This window comes from Haliotis rufescens, unplaced genomic scaffold (genome assembly GCF_023055435.1).
Source record: "Haliotis rufescens isolate VD_foot unplaced genomic scaffold, xgHalRufe1.0.p SCAF_13, whole genome shotgun sequence".
NCBI classification, from domain to species: Eukaryota; Metazoa; Mollusca; class Gastropoda; order Lepetellida; family Haliotidae; genus Haliotis; species Haliotis rufescens.
This window is the reverse complement of record NW_025963813.1, coordinates 32,430,452-32,457,093: the sequence shown is the minus strand read 5'-3', so window position 1 is coordinate 32,457,093 and position 26,642 is coordinate 32,430,452. Positions and strand designations below refer to the sequence as shown.

General features: G+C 43.3%; 1 protein-coding gene across 2 annotated transcripts in view; it reads left to right on the top strand.

The window, feature by feature from the left end:
• The window catches only part of LOC124118171 (mucin-19-like), a 50,574-nt gene extending 26,525 nt beyond the window's left edge, over positions 1–24,049 (top strand). For both annotated transcript variants that reach the window (XM_046480281.2, XM_046480280.2), the window contains exons 2-11: positions 3,784–3,986; positions 6,448–6,575; positions 8,344–8,489; positions 10,003–10,112; positions 11,514–11,661; positions 13,169–13,257; positions 14,872–15,018; positions 18,438–18,561; positions 20,523–20,579; positions 22,700–24,049. In XM_046480281.2, coding sequence (XP_046336237.2) covers positions 3,807–3,986; positions 6,448–6,575; positions 8,344–8,489; positions 10,003–10,112; positions 11,514–11,661; positions 13,169–13,257; positions 14,872–15,018; positions 18,438–18,561; positions 20,523–20,579; positions 22,700–23,586 — 2,016 coding nt within the window. In that variant the 5' untranslated portion in view covers positions 3,784–3,806 and the 3' untranslated portion in view covers positions 23,587–24,049. The remainder of the gene's footprint in view (positions 1–3,783; positions 3,987–6,447; positions 6,576–8,343; positions 8,490–10,002; positions 10,113–11,513; positions 11,662–13,168; positions 13,258–14,871; positions 15,019–18,437; positions 18,562–20,522; positions 20,580–22,699) is intronic.
• The last annotated feature ends 2,593 nt before the right edge of the window (positions 24,050–26,642 follow it).

The following is a 26,642-nucleotide window of genomic DNA, read 5'->3' as shown; positions in this document are numbered from 1 at the left end:
GAAAAACAACAATTTTTGTTTTCGATAGATTGACTGACTTTTCCCATTTACAACAGTCATCATGCAATATATTCAACTTCATTTGTACGTTGTTGACAGTATTGCCAAACACAATAAGGTCTTCCGCAAATAGAAGTAGAAAATGTAAATAAATTCCGGATGTAACCTAACACCAAAACGACAATTTTTGTTCCATTTTAGTAACCAATTCGTTTATAAAAAAAACTGAAGACAAAAAGGGACAAAGCCTTTACATTGCTGTACATGGATTATAACATTTTACCCATTTTAGCACTCAAACCATGTTTGTACAATGGTTTCAATAGATGTCGTCAAGGCCAGCTGATTTCTTATGTTTCTTGTCACTGATGCTTTCAAAAAGTTCGGATCTGATGAAGGGGGATTCTAATATGTCAATTGTCGGTTCTTGCACATAACCTTGACATGTCACTATGTCGTCCACCTCACCAAGATTATCCTGAATACCCATTGGTTCAGAAATCAGCGACGAGAAATACTCCCCCCAGTCTTGTATATCAATAGGATTGGGTCGTTGCGGTCGTCCACACACACGCTTTATGAAGTCCCAGAAACGTTAAGTGTCTACCGCTGCTGCATTTTCTAGGTCACTCCTTTTACATTGTGCAAACTGGTCCATCAGTTATCTGTATTCATTGTAAACTTTGAAACTCTTAATAAGGTATGAGTTATCTTTAGTTTCTTCTGAACGCATTTAAATGATGGCACCGTTCATGTTTTTATAGAGACATTCATCATCATCGGGGAACATGTCACTCGATGCTAAACCATAATCTATCACACTACACCCTAAATGCCCAATAGGCGGCACGGTCGGCCCAGTCGTCTAAGGCGCCGCGATTCGCTGTGTAGAGTTGCGTCCCTTGGGCACGCCAGAAAGCCTATGGTTGTGGGTTCGAATCCCGGTTCGCCCCGATTATGTAGCTAGGTTTGTCAGCACCATACCCGTGCTCGTGGGTGTTACCGAATACTGTTAAAAGCGGCGTTAAACCCAACTCACTCACTTACTCACTCACTAAAAGCCCAATAAATGTACAATCATCGATTTGATAGTCAGTTCCAAATCTTCCATTCACAATATGTATGTTCAGAAATGAAGACATTTCCAAAAGAGTTTTTCCAAAGTTATTTAGTAATTTATCACATGAATATCTTTCCATCTCAAATTGTGTAAAAAAATATACTAAGTAATTATTACTTTCAACATGGGGAATAACATCGTTCTCCACAAAGACCCGCGTCACATCGGTTCTACTGTTCATGTACAATGGATCCGTGAAGAGCCGGGGTAGAATAGGTCTTCAGCAACCCATTCTTGCCATAAAGGGCGACTATGCTTGTCGTAAAATGCAACTAACGGGATCGGGTGGTCAGACTTGCTGACATGCTTGATGCATGTCATCATATCCCAAATGCGTGGATCGATGCTCATGGTGTCGACCACTGGATTGTCTGGTCCAGACTCGATTATTTACAGACCGCCGTCATAAAGCTGAAATACTGTTGAGTGCAACAAACAACAAACAAACAAACAATTCCAAGTACAATGATAAAAACAGCTGGGTACTCTTTTACATGAACCGACTCCGTGATCTAAAGGTAGAGCGTCCGCCCGGAGAGCGGAAGGTCCGGGGTTCGATCCCCAGCCGCGTCATACCAAAAGATATTAAAAGATGGTACTTGTTGTTACCATGTCTGGCGTTCGGCATTAAGGGGCGAAAACAAGGACTGGTCGGCTCGGAGTCAGTATACTGTGTCTGAGTGGGGTATTCATGTTAAACTGCGGCATGGTATCTCAGTGTGCTAGCACTATAAATCGGCATCAGTCCGGACTAGTACAAGCAGCCACACAAACACACATACACGTGCATGCACGTTGCTATATAAGTGCAATAATCTTGGACGCGACGTTAAACCCCATTTCACCTCACCTCACCTCACCTCTTTTACATTAAGGGGTGCGGGTTGTTACTCTTAATATATTTATTTTTTACATTAAGAGTAAACACGTAATCCTTAATGTAAAAAAAAATAACATTAAGAGTAATTTTTATATTGAGGGTTGTAACAATGCTATTATGTTTTTGTGCCTTAAATCAATGCATCCTAACCTGAGGCGGCAATGGATAATTTGACAGAAACGGGTACCAAAGTCTAAGTTAAAGCTAAATATTTTAGGATTTTCTGTTGTGGTTACGATGTGCGCACATTAGTTTGGTGCATACACGTCGAGCCACTTTAACGCCACTTTGAACAGTGCCTTGTTATGTAATGGTGGGTCAGTTTAATGTGGGAGTTTTGCCCAAAGTGGTACCTCTCCACGCGTTTACCCCTTTAGTGAAATCCGCGAAGATCCGGGGTAGAATAGGTCTTCAGCAACCCATGCTTAGCGTAAACGGCGACCATGCTTATTGTGAGAGGCGACTAACGGGAACGGGTGGTCAGGCTCGCTGACTTGGTTGATGCATGTCATCGTATTCCGATTGCATGGATCGATGCTCATGATGTCAATCACTGGATTGTCTGATCCAGACTCGATTATTTACAGACCTCCGTCATATAGCTTGAATTTTGCTGAGTGTGGCGTTAAACAACAAACAAATTCGAATTAATCATATTAGGATGGAGGATTATAGTCTTCTAGGGTGACACATGCAGACATATTGTTGACACATACGGAAGAATGACACATGATTGCCATATAAACACATAGGTGACACAGGTATATTCAAGATATCTCGATTGGTTGCCGCTATCTAGGTTTCTACTCACGTTTCTCATTTTTTCTCGGTTTTTTTAACGTCGTATCTTTAATGGTTTTGCACAGAAAAGATTGCAGTAGAAACGTTATATGATGGACATTGTTTGTTATTAGGTGCATGATGCCATAGTTGATTCTAGTTGTCAACAATGTTGACATAAGCCAGATCATAAGGCTATTCAAGTGAGCTAAAACGTGAATTCGAAGAACATTGGTTCATTGCTGCCGTTTCTGATGAAACAACGGTGAGATCATGCGAATGGGCATCTAAATCAAAATAACAGTAAAGGCGTCCCAGAAGTTCGATATTATCACCATCACTATCACCATCACATCACCATTACATCACCGTCACCGTCCCCGTCACCGTCACATCACCGTCACCGTCACATCACCATTACGTCATCGTCACCGCCACCATCACCGTCACCATCACCGTCACCATCACCGTCTTATTATTCACTTTAGTGTCAAAAGGGACAGAAAATTCAATAATATAAATGATTTCATTGGATTTATCAAAAAGGACAAGATCAGGTTTGTTGGCCTGGATACGCCTCAGGCTGTAAATAAGGCTTATACCAAAGAATTTTGTATTTATCATTTTCCATGACGCCCTCTACATATTCCGGGTCGTGCCATGGGTGGACCTCTGCGTCAAAACCACAAGTATGGCGAAGACGGTAATAAAATGATCGAGCCACCTCATCATGTCGTTAAAGGATACTGTGTTTGTGCCAAAGCTGGGCATCCACTGACAATGTGTTGGACAGTCTCATTAAATTCATTACATAATCTGCATTTCATATTTTCATTTTGATGCAAAATCATACATTGATGGTTATTATTATTATTATTATTGTTATTATTGTTATTGTTGTTGTTGTTGTTGTTATTATTATTATTATTATTATTATTATTATTAGATGGTGTTAAGGCCATCACAATGTGTGACCACCCACTGATGTCCATGTGTTCGCCAGGTGTGACGGAGAGCGGGATCCTGATGTTGGTGCCAGCAGGGGGCATGTATGATCCAGCCAAACTCTGGGATACTGACATCAGCAGCCTGGTAGGGGTAAACGACTGCCCGGATGACGAATCACTTGATGTTGTGGACTTGGCTCTGAAAGGCACGTTCCGCAGCGAACGGATGTTCAACTTGAGCTACTATGAAAACGTCACGGTAATCTTTGCTTTAAAATTTCCACATCATCTTCATGCATCACTGATATAAAAGATGACGACTGCTTTGTCTGTTGTCCAATTCAAACCTAGGCCAATACTTTGTAATTAGTGTAATTTATGAAATTGGGATAATATTCTATGCATAAACATTTACTGCTTTAGTGATATACGAATGTAATATGATACAACTTATTGCCATGACTGCTAATTTGACCGAGCCATATCCCCTATAAGCTTACGATCAACATCAAGTTTCTCTATTGTGTTCAAATTTATGTACGCAAATAACGTATATTAATAAGAAACGATCGTCAACATGACGATAAATATATGATCTAAAGTTAGAGACTCATCTAGACATTCGGGTCTATACACACCCTTCACACCCGTCTTTGGTTGTCTCTAAACATTCCTAATACGTTCTCCATAGTCAAGGAGTCTCCACTTTACTTAACATAAACATATCTTTGTATTTCGATGAATATATATACAAATTGATATATACTAGTAAACGCATCATACAGCCATGTATTATCCGTAAAGGAGTGAATATAGTTTGACGACGCTTTAAGCATTTTCCATTGTCCGGTAGTGGACATTAGTGATGGGATTCACACATTGTGTCAATATGGGGATTCAAAGCAGAGTCTTGAGCAAACGCTGGACCACGTGGTTACACAATCGCCAGGAAAATGTAAAAACAATGTACTGCATGATTCAGTGATCGATTAAAGTCTACCATCACACAAACAAGTGTTCAAATATACATACATACCCCTGTATGAAATTACCACTAGAACCATTTATCTGATATACGATAGTACAATCTATCTGTGCATCAATGAACAAAAGAATTATTTAGAATTAGATTAGTAAATACAGTTCCGTGCACCACCACACTGACAAATTAGCAGGTAACACTGCGTCGTTCGTATCGCTAAGCTACAAAACGTGACTTTTTTTTAAATGTACCTTCACACGTGTAAGGGAGAAATCAATTATGTACCGAGAACAGGTAGAATCAATATTCTCCTTTATGTTTCATTGATTAAACTGTTATTGATACGTTGGTTATTGGTTTCGGCATCACAGAGGACAACAGTGTTGTTATCACTGAGCACTCCTTGTCCCTGTTTTCAAGGCTATGACATTTGGTTCCGACTGTAGCAGACATGTAGTGTAATTATGTACCCAACTTATTAAGTATTCTCTCTATGATATTTAACATGACCAACAAATTTACCCTATACAAAGTTCAACTGGATAGAAAGGCACTCTTCGAATCTATAAAGCTTTATTCTCCCCCATGGATAAAGCTGTCTCTGAGTAAACATAGATGCGTCTAATAAATATTTACTCTTTCCTAATCCATTAAGTGATGCGCAACGGAAAACACTAAAATCCATTAAGTTCGTTAACATACATGAGTCGATAATTTTAGACTCAGTTATCCATTTTTTCCTCTCGTTAAACAAATATTAAACAAGGAATTTTGGACGATCGAACATTCGGTCTCGTTTAGATGATAATGTACATTAAGAGCTGTTCAGGTAGAACAGATCACGTGGAAGTTGGCGTCGGGCGTCCGAGGAACTCTCCCACTTCCAGCTTAGAGGACTTTAGCCATTTTTACCAATTTTACAACTTCCCATCTTACATGCACGGTGAAAAGATAATCACTTTTATTGAACGTGCACAATGAATTCCCCATGTCGTATATTTCTCTGTTGCATCAATTCACGCTGATTCAATGTACACGATGAATTTCCCCTGACGTATATTTCTCTGTTGCATCAATTCACGCTGATTCAACGTACGCAATTAATTTACCCCGTCATATATTTCTTTGATATATCAATTCACGCTGATTCAACGTACGCAATGAATTTCCCCTGACGTATATTTCTCTGTTGCACCAATTCACGCTGATTCAATGTACACAATGAATTTCCCCTGACGTATATTTCTCTGTTGCATCAATTCACGCTCATTCAACGTGCGCAAATAATATCCGCCGACGTGTATTTCTCTGATATATCAATTCACGCTGATTCAACGTACGCAATGAATTTACCCTGACGTATATTTCTCTGTTGCATCAATTCACGCCGATTCAACGTACACAATGAATTCCCCCTGACGTATATTTCTCTGTTGCATCAATTCACGCTGATTCAACCAAAACAAAGAATTTCCCCTGACGTATAAATTTTCCGTTGCATTAATTCACGCTTATTCAACGTGCGCAAAGAATATCCCCTGTCGTATATTTCCCTGATACATAAATTCACGTTGATTCAACGTTCGCAGTGAACTACGCCTGATATGTATCTCCGTCTTAATTCACGTTTAAGCAACATCGCACTGAACTCTCCCTTCGGTATGTCGTATTGAACTCCTTCCGACCAATGCCCAATACACAATGAACCCTCCCTAGTAACAGCTTCTTCTGCTTCCAGGTGACGATGCACGTGTACAACGACCACGGTGAAGAGATACTGAAGACCGGAGTCTGCCCTTACACCGATAGTTACCAAATGGCATGTCCTTACTCGGGATCCGATGTGATCACGTCAGACTTTACTTTGTAAGACAAATGTATATCCCTTCGTATTTTCTCATGTACATTCTACCGCCTCCGTGGTCCTATGGTAGAGCGTCCGCCCGGAGAGCGGAAGGTCCGGGGTTCGATCCCCGGCCGCGTCATACCAAAAGACGTTTAAAGATGGTACTTGTTGTTACCCTGTCTGGCACTCGGCATTAAGGGGCTAAAACAAGGACTGGTCGGCTCGGAGTCAGTATACTGTGTCTGAGTGGGGTATTCATGTTAAACTGCGGCGTGGTATCTCAGTGGGCTAGCACTATAAATCGGCATCAGTCCGGACTAGTACAAGCAGCCACACAAACACATACTCGTACATGCACGTCGCTATATAAGTGCAATAATCTTGGACGCGACGTTAAACCCAATTTCACCTCACCTCTTGTACATTCTCTACTGTTCATCTGGATAGGATGAAATTCTTCGATTTTAAACTACTTTTACTCTTCATCATCCATAACACCTCCCTCTCTCTACACACAACACACGGTATTACTGCTGTGTGCTTTATGCAGTTGGGAACACGGGTGGCCCAGTCGTCTAAGGCGCCGCGATTCGCTGTGCAGAGTTGCGTCCCTTGGACACACCAGAAACCTATGATTGCGGGTTCGAATCCCGGTTCGCCCAAATTATGTTTCTAGGTTTGTCAGCACCATACCCGGGCTCGTGAGTTTCACCGAAGTGGTAAACGTCTGAGGCCTGCATCACTTCGGGCTTTCCTCCCACATTAAGCTGACACATTCATGTGAGGAAACATGATATATAGATGTTAATAGTATAAGAAAAAATATAAAAGTTGACGACAAACATCCTATGCAAGAACGTTTATGTCTGGAAAACTTCATCCTATAGTTTGCAGTGAGTTGAGTTTAACGCCGCTTTTAACAGTATTCCAGTTATATCGCGGCGTGTCAGCTTAATGTGGGAGGAAAGCCTGAAGTGATGCAGGTCTCAGACGTTTACCACTTCGGTGAAACCCACGAGCACGGGTATGGTGGTGACAAACCTAGAAACATAATTTGGGCGAACCGGGATTCGAACCCACAATCATAGGTTTCTGGCGTGCCCAAGGGACGCAACTCTGCACAGCGAATCGCGGCGCCTCAGACGACTGGGCCACCCGTGTCCTCAATTGCATAAAGCACACAGCAGTAATACCGTGTGTTGTGTGTAGAGAGAGAGGTGTTATGGATGATAAACCTGATGAGTGCGGTATCCATATTAAACTGCGGCATGGTATCTCAGTTGGCTAGCACTATAAAACCAGCATTGATCTTGTTTAGTAAAGGCAGCCGCACAGACAGGTACGCTAATCTTGAACGCGGCGTTAAACCCCATTTCACCATCACATATACCTGAAGTATTTAGACCACGCACAACATTGAATTGTTTGACAGGCATTACTTAGAAGTTGACGGATGACAAGGTTGACACAATTTTATGGCTAACAACCTCTTTAATACTGTAGAAAGAGTTCCTTCTACCATTGTCAAGCAAGACTAAATGAGGGATATTGTACAGAATATATATATTAGGTGGAGGATTAACAGTAACAACAATTGCATATATAAGTGGGATAACATAAGTAAGTGTTGACAACAGAAGGATAATACTGTCACAACATGATGGACAGAGAACACATAGGTGGAAGCCAATGGGATATGTAGCAACAGGTCTATCGAGTAGTATCTTTCTCTGTCTTGTTTCTCAGTGATTGATCTCTCCCAATCAATGACTCTGTATACCGCTTTAGGTTTGACGGGTTTCGCCTGCACACGAATAACACTGACAACACGCTCGTGGCCATCGTTAATCCTCGCCACTACCTTAGTGACACCCTCAACGGGGTGGAGATCCTCATCTCTACGGGGGCAACTCTACAAGCCATGCCGGTTCCAGGTGAGACTTTGGGTCTTCGTCAAAAGTATGTCCATACTAAGTACTTGTTAATCAGTAACACTGTTTGTTTCCAGCTGCAACAAATGAATGTGTGAGCAATAAAACGCTCGCAAATAGTGCCTGCAGATGTAGCGAGCATCCAGCTGGTCACCGTGTCCCTACTTGTTCCTATGTCCGTACATCCAACTGGTCACCGTGTTCCTTCTTGTTCTTATGTCCGTACATCCATATGGTCACCATGTCCCTTCTTGGTCTTATTTCCGTGCATCCAGCTGGTCACCGTGTCTCTTCTTGATTTTAGGTCCATACATCCAGATGGTCACCGTGTTCCTTCTTGATCTTATGCCCGTACATCCAGATGGTCACCGTGTCCCTTCTTGGTCTTATGTTTGTACATCCATATGGTCACCGTGTCCCTTCTTGATCTAATGTCCGTCCATCCAGCTGGTCACCGTGTCCCTTATTGATTTTATGTCCATACACCTAGATGGTCACCGTGTCCCTTCTTGATCTTATGTCCGTATACCCAGATGGTCACCGTGTTCCTTCTTGATCTTATGTCCGTACATCCAGCTGGTCACGGTGTCCCTTCTTGTTCCTATGTCCATACATCCAGATGATCACAGTGTTCCTTCTTGTTCCTGTGTCTGTACATCCAGATGGTCACCGTGTCCGTTCTTATTCCTATGTCCGTACATTCAGATGGAAACCGTGTCCCTTCTTGATCTAATGTCCGTACGTCCAGATGGTCACTGTGTCCCTTCTTGATCTAATGTCCGTACGTCCAGATGGCCACCGTGTTCCTTCTTGATCTTATGTCCGTACATCCAGATGGTCACTGTGTCCCTTCTTGATATTATGTCCTTACATCCAGCTGGTCACCTTGTTCCTTCTTGGTCTTATGTCCGTACATCCAGCTGGTCACCGTGTTCCTTCTTGTTCCTATGTCCGTACATCCAGATGGTCACCGTGTCCCTTCTTGATCTTATGTCCTTACATCCAGATGGTCACCGTGTTCCTTCTTGATCATATGTCCCTACATCCAGATGGTCTTCTTGTTGTTAAGTAACCGCCTCTGTTGTCTAGTGGTAGAGCGTCCTCATGGAGAGCGGAAGGCCCGAAGTTCAGCTCCCAGCCGCGTCGTACCAAAAGACGTTAAACGACTATTCGTGTTGTAACAATACCTGGCGCACGGCATTAAGGGGCTAAAACACTGAATGGTCGGCTGAATGGACTAGCACCCCCCCCCCCCCCCCCCCACCCCACCCCCACCCCCCCACCCCACCCCCACCCCCACACCCCACCCCCACATCCCCCACCCCACCACACACACACACGTGCATACACGTCGCAATATAATGCAATAATCTTAAACGCGACGTTAAACCCCATTTCACCTCGCCTAGCCTTGATCTGATTTACCATTCATCCAACAGATCACCCGGATCCCTTCCTGATGTTCAACAGGACTTTTTTGTGTTGAGTCAGCAATCTTTGTGTTGTCGTGTTGCAGGTTACAACGGCTGCTACTCAGTACCTTCGGGCACAGCGGACGATATCCAGACAAAAATGAACATCAGGAAATGCTACGAATTTTGCACGACAGAATATTTCGCAATACAGGTCAGTATTGTGTCTCTAACACGGGGCATATATGTGTTGCCGAATTTTTTTTTCGATGCCTTAAACAATATCACAGCAACAGAGTGAGTGTGAGTGAGTGAGTGAGTGAGTGAGTGAGTGAGTGAGTGAGTTGTGTAATCAGTTATAAAACTAAAGGGTGGAGATATTGTTGCTACTTACACCGAGTATTGACAGATGCTTGCTGAACACCAAAGCTACGCCCCTACTTGTTCATACATGTATACGCATGTGCTTAGAGATGGACCACACAGGGTTGAATGTATACAGTTCTATCTGTCTCAACACACCAACCAAATGCGTCACTATCTGTAAAATCCTTTAACAGTTATGCGTAAATACAGTGTATGCCATAGTGTGCTATGGCTATAATAAGCACGGGCACAAACTAACTCATGCCCTAAACCCTTATCATTTTATATGGCAAGCTGTAGTTTGTTTTGATTGCTTGACACCACACTCATCAATAATCCAGCTTTGGAACGGGCCAGTCTGGACCAAATAATCCAGTAGTTGATCATTAGCATCGATCCATGGAAGTGGGATCGATGACATGCATCAACCAAGTCAACGAGCCTGACCACCCGATCCCGTTAGTTGCCTCTTAAGACAAGCATAGTCGCCTTTTATGGCAAGCATGGGTTTCTGAAGACCTATTCTACCCCGGATCTTGATATGGCCAGCAGTGGATGTACAGGTTCATCAGACTACGGTGCGCACGTAATGCACAGGCAAACAGTGAGCAGGGTCGCCAAGAAGCGCGAAGACGTGGTCGTGATCCTTTCTCACTTGTATCAACGGAGGACCCGTGAAGATCCGGGTGAAAATTTTGTCTTCAGCAACCCATGCTTGTCGAAAGTGGTGACAAGGGGATCGGATGGTCAGGCTCGCTGGCGTAGTGGATGCATGTCATCGTATCCCAATTATGTGGATAGATGATCATGATGTCAATCATTGGATTGTCTGGTTCAGACTCGATTGTTTTAGGACGCCGTCATATAGCTTTAATAATGCTGAGTGCTGCGTTAAACATTAAAAAAAACCACACAAACAAAAATACAAATGTATCCATGGAGACAGAGTTGACATGGAATTCCGCTTTTATGTGACATTTCAGCACAAGTGCTCGCACCTTTGTTGAGATGTGGTTCTAGCACTAGCACTAGCAACGTCTCCTAGAAAGAATAAACATATTGAAATCCATCAGTCATCACTCAACTCTGTCTTCACTGAAATGTAAACTGGAAATGCCATTTTTTGAAGATACATTCAATGAAACAAGTATTTGACAATCTGAAAGGAGCGGGTCCAACAACATCACTTCAATCGCATATGGCTGTGTAAATATAACAACGAATTGATACCCCTTGTCGCCACTTGTAGGGTACGTCCTGCTTCTGCGTGGCTGACAATGGCGGAGTCCCTGCCGGCCTTACCGTGGCACAAGACTCGGACTGCTCCATGCTTTGTGCCGGGGACAACGAACAGCTCTGCGGCGGCCCCACCTCCAGCAGCGTGTTCGACAGGGCGGGTGAGTGAGTGAGTGAGTGAGTAAGTGAGTGTGACTTGCTTTAAGCCGCTTTTAGCAATATTTCGGCAATATCACGACAGGGGACGCCAGAAATGGGCTTCACACATTATACTCATGTGTAAACTACTACTACTACTACTACTACTACTACTACTACTACTACTACTACTACTACTATTACTACTACTACTACTACTACTACTACTACTACTACTACTACTACTACTGTAAACACCCCGTTAATCCGGATATCATTAATCCCGATATCGTCAATCCGGATATGGTCTTCCGGAAACTGTAAATTTACAGTTTTGTATGGCCTGCCCATGGGCCAAACCTTTTCGCCCATGTAAAAAATATTTTAATAACGCCACAACTTAGTTGAATTAAATCAAAATGAGTTGAATCATGTGTCACGATGCTTGTGGACAAACATTTATGTATTTGCCAAAGAAAAATCAGGTGTTTTAAGCAAAGGAATATATGCTCGCCCATGGGCCAATCTTCGCTCACATAGTTTAAATTTTGAGTTTTCCCCAATATTTTTTTACATTTTATCTTCCTTTTTTGTACCCATGATAACAGCATGTTCAATTTTGTAAATACCTCTGACAGAGACTGGCCACAACATAGAGAGTTTCTGGACAAATGGGCTTCCAGAATTAGAATGGGACGTGTTAAACAGTTCTGTATTGAATGTCATATATCAAAGGTTAAAGGTACATTACCCAGAAATTGCGATAATGAGGACTTTTATAACATCTCACTGTAAAAAAACACGTTAATCCGAGAATCGTTAATCCCCCCGTATGGAGTTCCGTGTATCAAAGGGACATTACTCAGAAATTGCAGTGATCGGGATTTTTTTAATCAGGACTTTCACGAGTGTTAATGTGGAGGTTCGCTATATATAGATACATATAGATTTGAGGGACGCGTCTCTCCCTTGCTATTTGCTACAGACATTTCGTGTGAGTGAGCGAGTGAGTATGGTTTTACGCCGCTTTTAGCAATATTCCAGCAATATCACGGCGGGGGACACCAGAAATGGGCTTCACACATTGTACCCATGTCGGGAATCGAACCCGTGTCTTCGGCGTGACGAGCGAACGCTTTAACCACTAGGCTACCCGACCGCCCCATTTCGTGTGACACAACAGGAACGATATAGATCTTCTGTTACTTACAACGGGTAGCACACGGTTTTAATAAACAAACAAACCAATCAAAATGAGTAAAGACAGTTAGTGGGGGTGTGTGGGTTTGGTTTAACTACGTTTTTGACAGACGGAATATTCTATAATGTTTACTCGGTCCTTGGTATACAAGGCGCATTCCATGTATGGCCCCGAATATAACGGGAACCTCGTAGAGCCAGAAACGACCACATACTGGGTTGTATACACTTCCTTCACAGTGTGTTGTATTGTATTGATACAAGAGTGTTGTATTGTATTGATACAACACATTGGCTTATATTTGATATGCGCGTGTTTCACTGTTTCAGCATTTGCAGAATACGTCAACTTTTATCAGGGTTTAAACGCAACGACCGAACTAGGCACCGTCACCATTAACAGCACAAGTCTAAAGACGGTGAGGAGACTTTCAGATAATTGTTATTTATCATTGAACTTATATTTTACAATTAGAACGCATTTTAGCTGAAATCGGTTTATCACTTTCTCATAAGCCATGTTAATATGACCCATTCCTTGGGTACTGTAGGGGGCACTGGTCGCCCAGTCGTCTATTGCACCGCGATTCGCTGTGCAGAGTTGCGTCCCTTGGGCACGCCAGAAACCTATGGTTGTGGGTTCGAATCCCGGTTCGCCCCGATTACGTTTCTAGGTTTGTCAGCACCATACCCGTGCTCGTGGATTTCACCGAAGTGGTTAAACGTCTGAGACCTGCATCACTTGGGGCTTTCCTACCACATTAAGCTGACACGCCGTGATATAACTGGGATACTGAGCGGCGTTTAATCCAACTTACTCACTCACTTTGGTACTGTTGAGAACATTTTACTGTTACAACATTCGATGCCTTAATGAAGCTTTCCAAATATTGTATGTATGTAAACATGTGGAAGACATTTCAATTAGTAACAACAATGATGTCCGTTGCAATTCCCTATTTTGACTTGTATCATATGTTCCCGTGTTTTTTCGGGTTAACATTGACCTGCCTTTGCATGTGTTTGTAACGGGTGTCACGGGTGAGACAGGATAAGCTTACCTTTTCGCGAACATCTGGTACATTTACTATTTGATAGTGATTCATAAACACATGCTCATGAAATAATCGGAATTGTACAATCGACTCTTCGCTTTGATCCGACATTTCTTATGGATATGGAAAGGGTGTTGTCCCTGTATTGTATACATGAAAGGCACGTGGGGTGCTGGAGAGCCATATTTGTTGCCACATACTTCTAAAGGCTACAGGTAGTTTTGAGGTATTATTTTCTATTGAAATGTCCTTGTTGTAACTTTCATAGATGCTAAGTACATGTATATTTATTGCTGTTACTTGGCCAAACTTGTGAATATAAATACATGTATGTTATGTCCTATTAGACTTAACGATAGGAAGACCTTTTAACCTTTTAAATTTATTGCCTTTATTCTCAATACTGCCAACAACAACAAAATGTTGTATGTCATGAATACATGACACTTTTTATGGATAGCAACTTTTATTCTTTGTCACGACGTTTTTAAAAAGTACTCTTTGCACTAACTAGGCATTCAACTGATTAAGGAGCAAGAAGTAGCTCTGAAACGTCGTGCAAAGACTGAACGAAATTGCTGTCCATAAGGAAGTGTCATGAATTCATGTTCTCCCCACTTCCAAATGCCTACAAAAACTTAATGTTGTTTATCAGGCCAGTATTTATGTGTCTCCCATTCGGTGTAATTATGTACATCGTAACAATTAACTATGCTATTGCGCCCACGTGGATAGTTCGAGAATAGTTAACTGTCATGACTTGGCACATAATAATCTAACCTTCAAGACACCAATGTTCAATCAACTTGAACCATAAATATTACTGGCTACATTAGCATTAAATAATATCCTTTACGGATACAGTTTGAATGACCAAAATTGGTAAATAACACCAGGCTACAGGCGAAAGATCACTTTGATGAGTAAAGATATATTGTCCTTCTCCTCGTTGTGAAACTGTTGTCGATGATGTTGCAGTTCCCGACCACGGATTATGTGAGCGGTGCGAAGGTTGTTGAGGAGGAAGAATGTCAGCTGACCAATTTGTACTTTGACGTGCAGCCGCCCACGTACAACCTCATGGTCTCCGGTTCTTGCTCCACGACCCCTGGGTCACTCCATGCCGTGAGTTGCCCCACCCCGCACGCGTACCAGAGCAATTGTCTCTCTGGCAACACCCACTGTCGCACAGCCCAGTACTGTCCAATATCATTGTCCCCTACCTGTCTTTATAACCAGGTACTGGCCCGCTAACCCCATACTGTCTTCATAGACAAATACTAACGGTAGCAGAGCTGGGGGTGATAGTTAAGAGTAGTTTTATCTGGGTGTAAGGTGAAGTGTTTAGCACCAGTATCAACAAACAGTCTTTACAAACGTCAAAACGTTGCCCCCCTGTCCCCAAACCGTCATCATATACATAAAACACCAAATACTGTTCCCATTGGCACTAAACCTTTGCTACTAAATGCCGGAATATTTTCCCAAAATGGCCCCAAATGCCCTAAACTGTTTTTATGAGCCTCTGCTCAAATAATGTCTCCCATTGTCCAACACTCTTCTCTATCATTCTCCCATTGTCAGAATCACAACTTTATTGCCCAGCTATGATTGTCCAGGACGCTTCTCTATCATTCTCCCATTGTCAGAATCACAACTTTATTGCCCAGCTATGATTGTCCAGGACGCTTCTCTATCATTCTCCCATTGTCAGAATCACAACTTTATTGCCCAGCTATGATTGTCCAGGACGCTTCTCTATCATTCTCCCATTGTCAGAATCACAACTTTATTGCCCAGCTATGATTGTCCAGGACGCTTCTCTATCATTCTCCCATTGTCAGAATCACAACTTTATTGCCCAGCTATGATTGTCCAGGACGCTTCTCTATCATTCTCCCATTGTCAGAATCACAACTTTATTGCCCAGCTATGATTGTCCAGGACGCTTCTCTATCATTCTCCCATTGTCAGAATCACAACTTTATTGCCCAGCTATGATTGTCCAGGACGCTTCTCTATCATTCTCCCATTGTCAGAATCACAACTTTATTGCCCAGCTATGATTGTCCAGGACGCTTCTCTATCATTCTCCCATTGTCAGAATCACAACTTTATTGCCCAGCTATGATTGTCCAGGACGCTTCTCTATCATTCTCCCATTGTCAGAATCACAACTTTATTGCCCAGCTATGATTGTCCAGGACGCTTCTCTATCATTCTCCCATTGTCAGAATCACAACTTTATTGCCCAGCTATGATTGTCCAGGACGCTTCTCTATCATTCTCCCATTGTCAGAATCACAACTTTATTGCCCAGCTATGATTGTCCAGGACGCTTCTCTATCATTCTCCCATTGTCAGAATCACAACTTTATTGCCCAGCTATGTTTGTCCAGGACGCTTCTCTATCATTCTCCCATTGTCAGAATCACAACTTTATTGCCCAGCTATAATTGTCCAGGACGCTTCTCTATCATTCTCCCATTGTCAGAATCACAACTTTATTGCCCAGCTATGTTTGTCCAGGACACTTCTCTATCATTCTCCCATTGTTAGAATCACAACTTTATTGCCCAGCTATAATTGTCCAGGACGCTTCTCTATCATTCTCCCATTGTCAGAATCACAACTTTATTGCCCAGCTATAATTGTCCAGGACGCTTCTCTATCATTCTCCCATTGTCAGAATCACAACTTTATTGCCCAGCTATAATTGTCCAGGACGCTTCTCTATCATTCTCCCATTGTCAGAATCACAACTTTATTGCCCAGCTATAATTGTCCAGGACGCTTCTCTATCATTCTCCCATTGTCAGAATCACAACTTTATTGCCCAGCTATAATTGTCCAGGACGCTTCTCTATCATTCTCCCATTGTCAGAATCACAACTTTATTGCCCAGCTATAATTGTCCAGGACGCTTCTCTATCATTCTCCCATTGTCAGAATCACAACTTTATTGCCCAGCTATAATTGTCCAGGACGCTTCTCTATCATTCTCCCATTGTCAGAATCACAACTTTATTGCCCAGCTACAATTGTCCAGGACGCTTCTCGATTTCCAAATACTGACTCCTCACATATGTTATTGTGTTATGCCCGGTTGTTGTCATTGCCCATAAGTGATAAGTTGGCGAAACTTGTGAGATGTGATTTTCTCTTTGACACAATATGAGAGTATGTGAGAGAATGTTGTATGTTTGTGAGAGAATGTTAAATGTATGTGAGAGTATATTGCATGTATGTGAGAGAATGTTGCATGTTTGTGAGAGAATGTTGCATGTATGTAAGAGTATGTGAGAATATGTTGCATGTATGTGAGAGAATGTTACATGTATGTGAGAGAATGTTGCATGTATGTGAGAGAATGTTGCATGTATGTGATAGTATGTGAGAATATGTTACATGTATGTGAGAGAATGTTGCATGTATGTGAGAGTATGTGATAATATGTTGCATGTATGTGAGAGAATGTTGCATGTATGTGAGAGAATGTTGCATGTATGTAAGAGTATGTGAGAATATGTTGCATGTATGTGAGAGAATGTTACATGTATGTGAGAGAATGTTGCATGTATGTGAGAGTATGTGAGAGAATGTTACATGTATGTGAGAGAATGTTACATGTATGTGAGAGAATGTTGCATGTATGTGAGAGAATGTTGCATGTATGTGAGAGAATGTTACATGTATGTGAGAGAATGTTGCATGTATGTGAGAGAATGTTACATGTATGTGAGAGAATGTTGCATGTATGTGAGAGAATGTTGCATGTATGTGAGAGAATGTTACATGTGTGTGAGAGAATGTTGCATGTATGTGAGAGTATGTGAGAGAATGTTGCATGTATGTGAGAGAATGTTACATGTATGTGAGAGAATGTTACATGTATGTGAGAGAATGTTGCATGTATGTGAGAGTATGTGAGCGAATGTTGCATGTATGTGAGAGTATGTGAGAGAATGTTACATGTATGTGAGAGAATGTTGCATGTATGTGAGAGAATGTTGCATGTATGTGAGAGAATGTTACATGTATGTGAGAGAATGTTGCATGTATGTGAGAGAATGTTACATGTATGTGAGAGAATGTTGCATGTATGTGAGAGAATGTTACATGTATGTGAGAGAATGTTACATGTATGTGAGAGAATGTTGCATGTATGTGAGAGTATGTGAGAGAATGTTGCATGTATGTGAGAGTGTGTGAGAGAATGTTACATGTATGTGAGAGAATGTTGCATGTATGTGAGAGTATGTGAGAGAATGTTGCATGTATGTGAGAGTGTGTGAGAAAATGTTGCATGTATGTGAGAGAATGTTACATGTATGTGAGAGAATGTTGCATGTATGTGAGAGAATGTTGCATGTATGTGAGAGAATGTTGCATGTATATGAGAGTATGTGAGAGAATGTTGCATGTATGTGAGAGAATGTTGCATCTATGTGAGAGTATGTGAGAGAATGTTGCATGTTTGTTGCATGTATATAAGTGTATGTGACACGCATTTACCAACTCTCTGACTGGTTGTCCGCCTACAGGTGCTGGACGGGACGGGGCAGGTGGAGACGTTCGGCGCCGTCAAGAGCGGCTGTGTGCTATTGGAGCCCGGGGACAACAACTACACCTTCCCCCGCGCAACTATCTCCATACTAGGGCCGTCTGGTACGTTACAACTACCATGTCTGATACTTCTTGTACCACTCCCTCTACCTCTACCGCTGCTGCTGCTGCTACTACTACTACTACGACCACTACTACTACTACTACCACCACCACCACTACTACTACTACTACTACTACTACTATGACCACCACTACTACTACTACTACTACTACTACCACCACCACCACCACTACTACTACTACTACTACTATGACCACCACTACTACTACTACTGCTACTACTACAGTTAAATAACTACTACTACTACTACTAATAATAATAATAATAATACTAATACGACCACCACTACTACTACTGCTACTACTACTAATACCACTACTACTACTGCTGCTGCTATCACTACTACTACCTCTACTACTTCTTATTCTATCAGCGGCGGTGGGGTAGCCTAGTTGTTAAAGCGTTCGCTCGTCACGCCGAAGACCCGGGTTCGATTCCCCACATGGGTACAATGTAGGAAGCCCATTTCTGCTGTCCCCCGCCGTGATATTGCTGGAATATTGCTAAACCATACTCACTCCTTCTTATTCTACTACTATCTATACTGCTACCACAACTACGACGACCAGTACGGCGACCACTACCACTGGGGTTGCAACTATTATTGCTACGAGGTGCTGAGGCTGCCACTACTATTGTTACGAGATACTTGGTCTGCCACTACTATTGTTACGAGGTACTAGGGCTGCTACAACTATTTTAACGAGGTACTGGGGTCGCCACTACTATTGTTACGAGGTACTGGGGTTGCCACTTCTATTGTTACGAGATACTTGGTCTGCCACTACTATTGTTACGAGGTACTAGGGCTGCTACAACTATTTTAACGGGGTACTGGGGTCGCCACTACTATTGTTACGAGGTACTGGGGTTGCCACTACTATTGTTACGAGGTACTAGGGGTGCCACTTCTATTGTTACGAGATGCTGGGGCTGCTACTACTATTGTTACGAGGTACTTGGGCTGCTACTACTATTGTTACGAGGTACTGGGGTTGCCACTACTATTGTTACGAGGTACTGGGGCTGCCACTTCTATTGTTACGAGATACTTGGTCTGCCACTACTATTGTTACGAGGTACTAGGGCTGCTACAACTATTTTAACGGGGTACTGGGGTCGCCACTACTATTGTTACGAGGTACTGGGGTTGCCACTACTATTGTTACGAGGTACTGGGGCTGCCACTTCTATTGTTACGAGGTACTGGGGCTGCCACTTCTATTGTTACGAGATGCTGGGGCTGCTACTACTATTGTTACGAGGTACTGGGGCTGCTACTACTATTGTTACGAGGTACTGGGGTTGCCACTACTATTGTTACGAGGTACTGGGGCTGCCACTTCTATTGTTACGAGATGCTGGGGCTGCTACTACTATTGTTACGAGGTACTGGGGCTGCTACTACTATTGTTACGAGGTACTGGGGCTGCTACTACTATTGTTACGAGGTACTGGGGTTGCCACTACTATTGTTACGAGGTACTGAAGCGGGTGTTACAAGCGCCTTGAAACTTTCCCGTTAATCCCACTTGTAGTTACGTATTTGTATAGGTTTGCGTGTATGTGTTTGGGAATACAATCATAGTAATCATAGATTGGTTCCAGATTGAAGATTAACGACAAAGCACGTACACCCCCTTGTCACTTTTAAATTGACAAACAAAGAAAACTATTTGGGGTGGGGGTAGGGGGTTGGGGGATGGGCTGGGCAGTGGAGTGTTCTCGTCATTACGACGGTCTCTACATTGTTTGTAAACGTGGGAGTTATGACGGTGGTCATCAACTGAGTTCAACTCCATGCAGGGATGTATGCCGCCTGGCACAGTGGGGAGCTGTGGTTGGTGGCAGCTATAGTCTGGAGAGGCCGACAAGCGGGCTCTTGCTGATAGGAACTTGACGTCTCTTTGTCATAACCATGATATGTGAATTGTTGCAGGTGAGGTGGTGAGTGTTGGAGGCATGTTCGTCATCAGAGGCACGTGGACCATTCCAGGTAGGCACATATAAACCATTATATTACATCGTCCCACAACTAGTCACTAATTGTGTGGGTTCTCTCACTGTGTGAGGATGTGATGGGTTCTCGCACTGTGAGACAGTGTGATGGGTTCTCTCACTGTGTGAGGGTGTGATGGGTTCTCGCACTGTGAGACAGTGTGATGGGTTCTCTCACTGTGTGAGGGTGTGATGGGTTCTCTCACTATGAGACAGTGTGACGGGTTCTCTCACTGTGAGACAGTGTGATGGGTCCTCTCACTGTGTAAGGATGTGATGGGTCCTCTCACTGTGTAAGGATGTGATGGGTTCTCTCACTGTGAGACAGTGTGATGGGTTCTCTCACTGTGTGAGGGTGTGATGGATTCTCTCACTGTGTGAGGGTGTGATGGGTTCTCTCACTGTGTGAGGGTGTGATGGGTTCTCTCACTGTGTGAGGCTGTGATTTGTTCTCTCACTGTGAGACAGTGTGACGGGTTCTCTCACCATGAGACAGTGTGATGGGTCCTCTCACTGTGTTAAGATGTGATGGGTCCTCTCACTGTGAGACAGTATGATGGGTCCTCTCACTGTGTGAGGGTGTGATGGGTTCTCTCACTGTGAGACAGTGTGATGGGTTCTCTCACTGAGTGAGGGTTTGATCGGTTCTCTCACTGTGAGACAATGTGATGGGTTTTCCCTGAGTGGGGGTGTGATGGGTTCTCTCTGTGTGACAGTGTGATGGTTTCTCTCTCTGTGTGTGATGGTGTGATGAGTTCTCTCACTGTGTGAGGGTGTGATCGGTTCTCTCACTGTATGAGGGTGTGATTGGTTCTCACTGTGTGTGAGGTGGTGATCGGTTGTCTCGCTGTGAGACAGTGTGATGGGTTCTCACTGTGTGAGGGTGTGATCGGTTCTCTCACTGTGTGAGGGTGTAATTGGTTCTCACTGTGTGTGAGGTGGTGATCGGTTGTCTCGCTGTGAGACAGTGTGAAGGATTCTCCCTCAGTGTGAGGTTTTGATTGGTTCTCCCTCAGTGTGAGGGTGTGAAGGGTGTTATCTGACTGTGAGACAGTGTGATGGGTTCTCTCACTGTGAGACAGTGCGATGGGTTCTCACTGTGTGAGGGTGTGAAGGGTGTTATCTGACTGTGAGACAGTGTGATGGGTTCTCTCACTGTGAGACAGTGCGATGGGTTCTCACTGTGTGAGGGTGTGAAGGGTGTTATCTGACTGTGAGACAGTGTGATGGGTTCTCTCACTGTGTGAGAGCGTGGTGGGTTCTCCCACTGTGTAAGGTGAGGGTTATCTCCCTTTGTAAGGGTGTGAACGGTTGTGTCACTCACTCACTCAGCTGATTGTGAAAATGAAGTACTGTTCCTGGCACAAGTAAATCCCACACACTCGAACTGGAAATACAGTCGACATCCAGTGTCGTGAAATGAAGGGATGTATACAATCAGGAACCGATCATTTGGTAATCTAGGGGGGCTGAGATTTTGTATCGAGATAAGATATTGTTCTGCTACAGCTACAAAACCAGAAACATTCATTGCAACAATGAAGTTTTTGCAGCACGCAATTTTCGGGCAAAATATATTTTTTTAAAACATCAAATGGTACGTCCCTTACTCATATCCATTGTGTGATGGTGTATCCGAGTCATGGAGGTAAAAATGAGGATTGGGTGGTCAGGTTCTCTCATCTGGCGACTTCTAGTTAGCGTACTCTCACAACATGGCTCGTTATTCATACAACCCGTGAAGATCCGGGGTAGAGTAGGTCTTCAGCAACCCATGCTTGTCGTAAGAGGCGACTAACGGGATCGGGTGGTCAGACTCGCTGACTTGGTTGATGTCGGGTGGTTAGGCTCGCTGACTTGGTTGATGCATGTCATCGACCCCAATTGCTTGGATCGATGATCATGATTATTAATCACTGGATTGTCTGGTCCAGAGTCGATTATGTACAGACCGCCGTCATATAGCTGGAATATTGCTGAGTGCGGCGTTAAACAACAAACAAACAAACAAATCATAAGTAAACGTGGATCTACTTTTTCTTCTACAGGCAACAACTAGGATATTGCTGAGGCCACATTTTGTATTTTTCGTTTCATTAACACTATCGTTCTTTTCAGAGATCTCGTCCTCCATATTGTCCTCGACTGAGTCATCGATGATAGAATCATCCAGCATTGACATGTCTTCGTCTGTCGAGATGTCAATGACGAGCATCGACTCGTCAACTATAGATACAAGCCTCATGATGTCCACCACAATGGAGATGTCGTCAAGTACGCCAGACATCCCTGTAACGACCGGCGACAACGCCGGTCAGACGACCATCAACCCCACAGCAACCGTGGGCGCAACAGTTGGGGGTGGAAGCACAGCTGGTGGAACAGCGGCCGGTGGGACAGTGGGCGCAACAGCTGGGGGTGGAAGCACAGCTGGTGGAACAGCGGCCGGTGGGACAGTGGGTGCAACGATGGGAGCAACAGCAGGTGCGACGGCAGGTGCAACAGCAGGTGCGACGGCAGGTGCGACTGCAGGTATGACAGCAGGTGCAACGGCAGGTGCAACGGCAGGAGCCACAGCCAGCGCTACCGTTGGTTCTGGGGGTGTAGCGCCAACGACAACACCTGGCGCTGGTACTGGCGGAAGCGCTTCAACCCCTGGCCCAGTGGCATTCTACAGCCCAGACGGTCGTTTGATCTACGAGGCGTGTACATGCCGCTGCAAAGCGCCTCCGCTGAAGCCCAATCAGACGCCGTTGGAGGCGGCGGTGGAGAGAGCGGAACAGGTATCCGAGGAGTTGCACCTGGACCCCAGGAACCTCTCGGCTACCATCCGGAAGAAGGAAAGCGCTAGCGATGAACGTCCCTCGGCCTCAGCCGGTGGCTACGTGGCCTGCCTCCTGTTGAGTGGCATTGGAGTGGCGTTCCTCCTGGCTGATGCTCTCTCAATCATGACGCACCTGCATCTCCTGAAGTCTAATGTCAGCTCGTTCCTTGGCAAGGCGTGAAGCTGTATATTCATTAAGAAATTAATTAAGTCGGCCACATGTGGTAGTATGTTGTTAACGACGACCCGTACTCAAAACAGCACGATATACGTTGTTGTTGTGTTGTGTGGGGTTATTGGTGAGAACTGGTTATCATGGAAAGTGTCAACACCTTTGATGTACAGATAGTGTAATATTTTTGCAATCAAATACAAAGAGTCCGAAGTTTGCAGATGAAGTCCATCGAAAACACACACATATATAATACATATACATATATAGGTGTGTTGGTGATGAAAACGATCCTGAAGTTTATTATTCCAGTACGAATGTATGTATGTGACGTTGCACTGTGATTTGTATCTCTGACGTTCAACGCCTACAGTTGAGAGAGTACCCATCAAATGATACATACATTCACATGCATACACCACACACAAACACACCCACACACCGATACCTACCACCCCACCACACACCCAATCACCCCCCCCCCCCCCCCCACACACACACACACACACACACACACCCACACACAAACACACCCACACACCGATACCTACCATCCACCACACACCCAATCACCCCCCCCACACACACACACACACACCCACACACCGATACATACCACCCCACCACACACACAATCACCCCCCCCCCACACACACACACACACACACACCGATACCTACCACCCCACCACACACCCAATCACCCCCCCCACACACACACACACACACACACACAAACACACACACAAACACACCCACACATCCCCACCCCCAACTCCACCCACATACATACATACATACATACATACATACATACATACATACATACATACATAATTGGTTGATGCATGTCATCGATATCAATTGTTTGGATCGATGCTCATGATATTAATCACTGGATTAATCACTCGATTATTTACAGACGTCTATTATTTTGTCGAATAATAGCTGGAATATTGCTGAGTGCGGCGTTAAACAACAAACCAACCAACATACATATATACATACATATATGTACATACATAACACATGCGATCGGCGTGTTGTACTCGTATATATCACGAGGAATATCAATAAGAGGCCAGTCAAGATCTCTCTTTTTATATGAAAACATATTTTTTAATCCGGACATCTTTTTCTAACACTATTACCAAGTATATTTATTGTGCCACTCATAACGTATATGCTAGATAAACGCCTAGTATATGGTATACGCATTTTATCTTGAAATTCGCCATTACCTTTCACCAAGAAGTAAATACATGCTATGACGTCACCTATTGGGAATGGTGTGACATCACAGATACATTCAATTCCTTTGGTAATACCAGTTCACCTTTTCCGCACTTGCTACAAAGGATAAATATGTAACAAATATTACATATCGAATGTTCGTCCAATACCGCTCTGCGTCACGATCCAAGGACACCTCCTTTTGAGGTCGCGTCAGGTGACCTCTCTAATCAGCCAATCAGTATCGAGGCTTCTAAATTCTCGGAACGAGTGATCTAAGCACTCAGACCACAATCTCTGATTTCTGTGTCTTGAAAACGAACTAAGACGACCAGTTCCGAATTGAGATGAAGAAATGCCAATAAATTTTTGCGAAATATTTTATTCACCCTGTCACCTCTAAGCGTACTTCTCGACCCAAAATGGTGGTTAGAACACATTGAAATTTCCGAATCGAGGTGGTAAAAAAACTCACTCGCTACAACTTCTATAGGCTATAATGGTTCCTGATAAAGACATACGTACTGCATCCTCGACTATCCAGTGTAGGAGATATAATGCACTGGATAATCGGGGATACTATTTCCAGTGCTTATATCAACTTGGGAGTTTTCACACTGTGGTGTGATATTAGGATGTCGGTCTACGAGTACTTGTCCCGGATTGAAAAATGTTTGGGCTCAAGCGCATGCGCATTCAACAGTGGCCAGAACTGTACAACATGTGATTATCATGACGTGCCTTCATATAGCCAGTCCTCTGTGTACATAATTATAAATACAAGTCATATATGTACGGTAAGTGTGCTTTACATGTGAGAATTGTCAACTATCTATTAAAAGATATGTGGTGTTAATTTGTACTGTGTATATACTTAGTTCCAGCAGTAATTATGATCACGGCCAGCTGATGACAACCCCTGGAATGGTATCTACGGGGCAACTTCTCCCGTTATCAAATATGTATATAGAATGTATTTTAATACTTGTACGCGTATAAAATAATTGCGATCTTATGGGAAATGCATTTCGTATGAAATATGTCAGTGTACAGTAAAGTAAGAAAAATCTACATGTATTACCGCCTTAAATAATGGCCTATCTTGTAGTTTTGGTAGATCCTTTCGTGATCAACTCGTGTTTTTCCGGGACAAGCCGAATAGCGACTCGTGTCCCTCTCATGGCCATTATTGCGACCGGGTTCCGTCTTAGCGCAAACGGGCATACTTAAAACAATTGTCAACTCGTTGCGTAATGGTTCACATATATTTCCCCATATATTATATATATATTTCAGATGTAATTTAAAGCACATCGTGACGTGCGGAATTATACAGTATGATTGAACACATTTAACTGTGTCTTGGGTTTATTTTTGGATGCAAGACATATGTAAATCAAAACTTATTTCTTGAGGGATTCTTTGACGAAGAACTTGAAATCATACGCGCATTCTGATTGGTTTGTCGTATTTTCGCACATAACATTCATCGATAGGGGGACGAGTCTTCTTGCAGGTTTATTTCCGTTATAAGGAATCAAACATGTAGACGTTTTAGGGTGTACAAAAGTGCTATCTGGCAATGGAAGACATGCATTGTCGCCGTACTCGTTCTTATTTAAAATGGTTTATTACAGAAAGAGTCTACGACTTTCGGCACAATTTGGCCCTTTCCGAAACCACCAATACAACGGCTGGTCCCGGCAGAATGACGCGAGTTGTCACGAATGAAACACGTGGTCTTTTTAAAACGCATTAATTAGTGGAAAAAAGCAGGCTTTCGGCGATGTACCTCATCTTGAAAATAGTCGCACAAATATATCCTTGTCACAG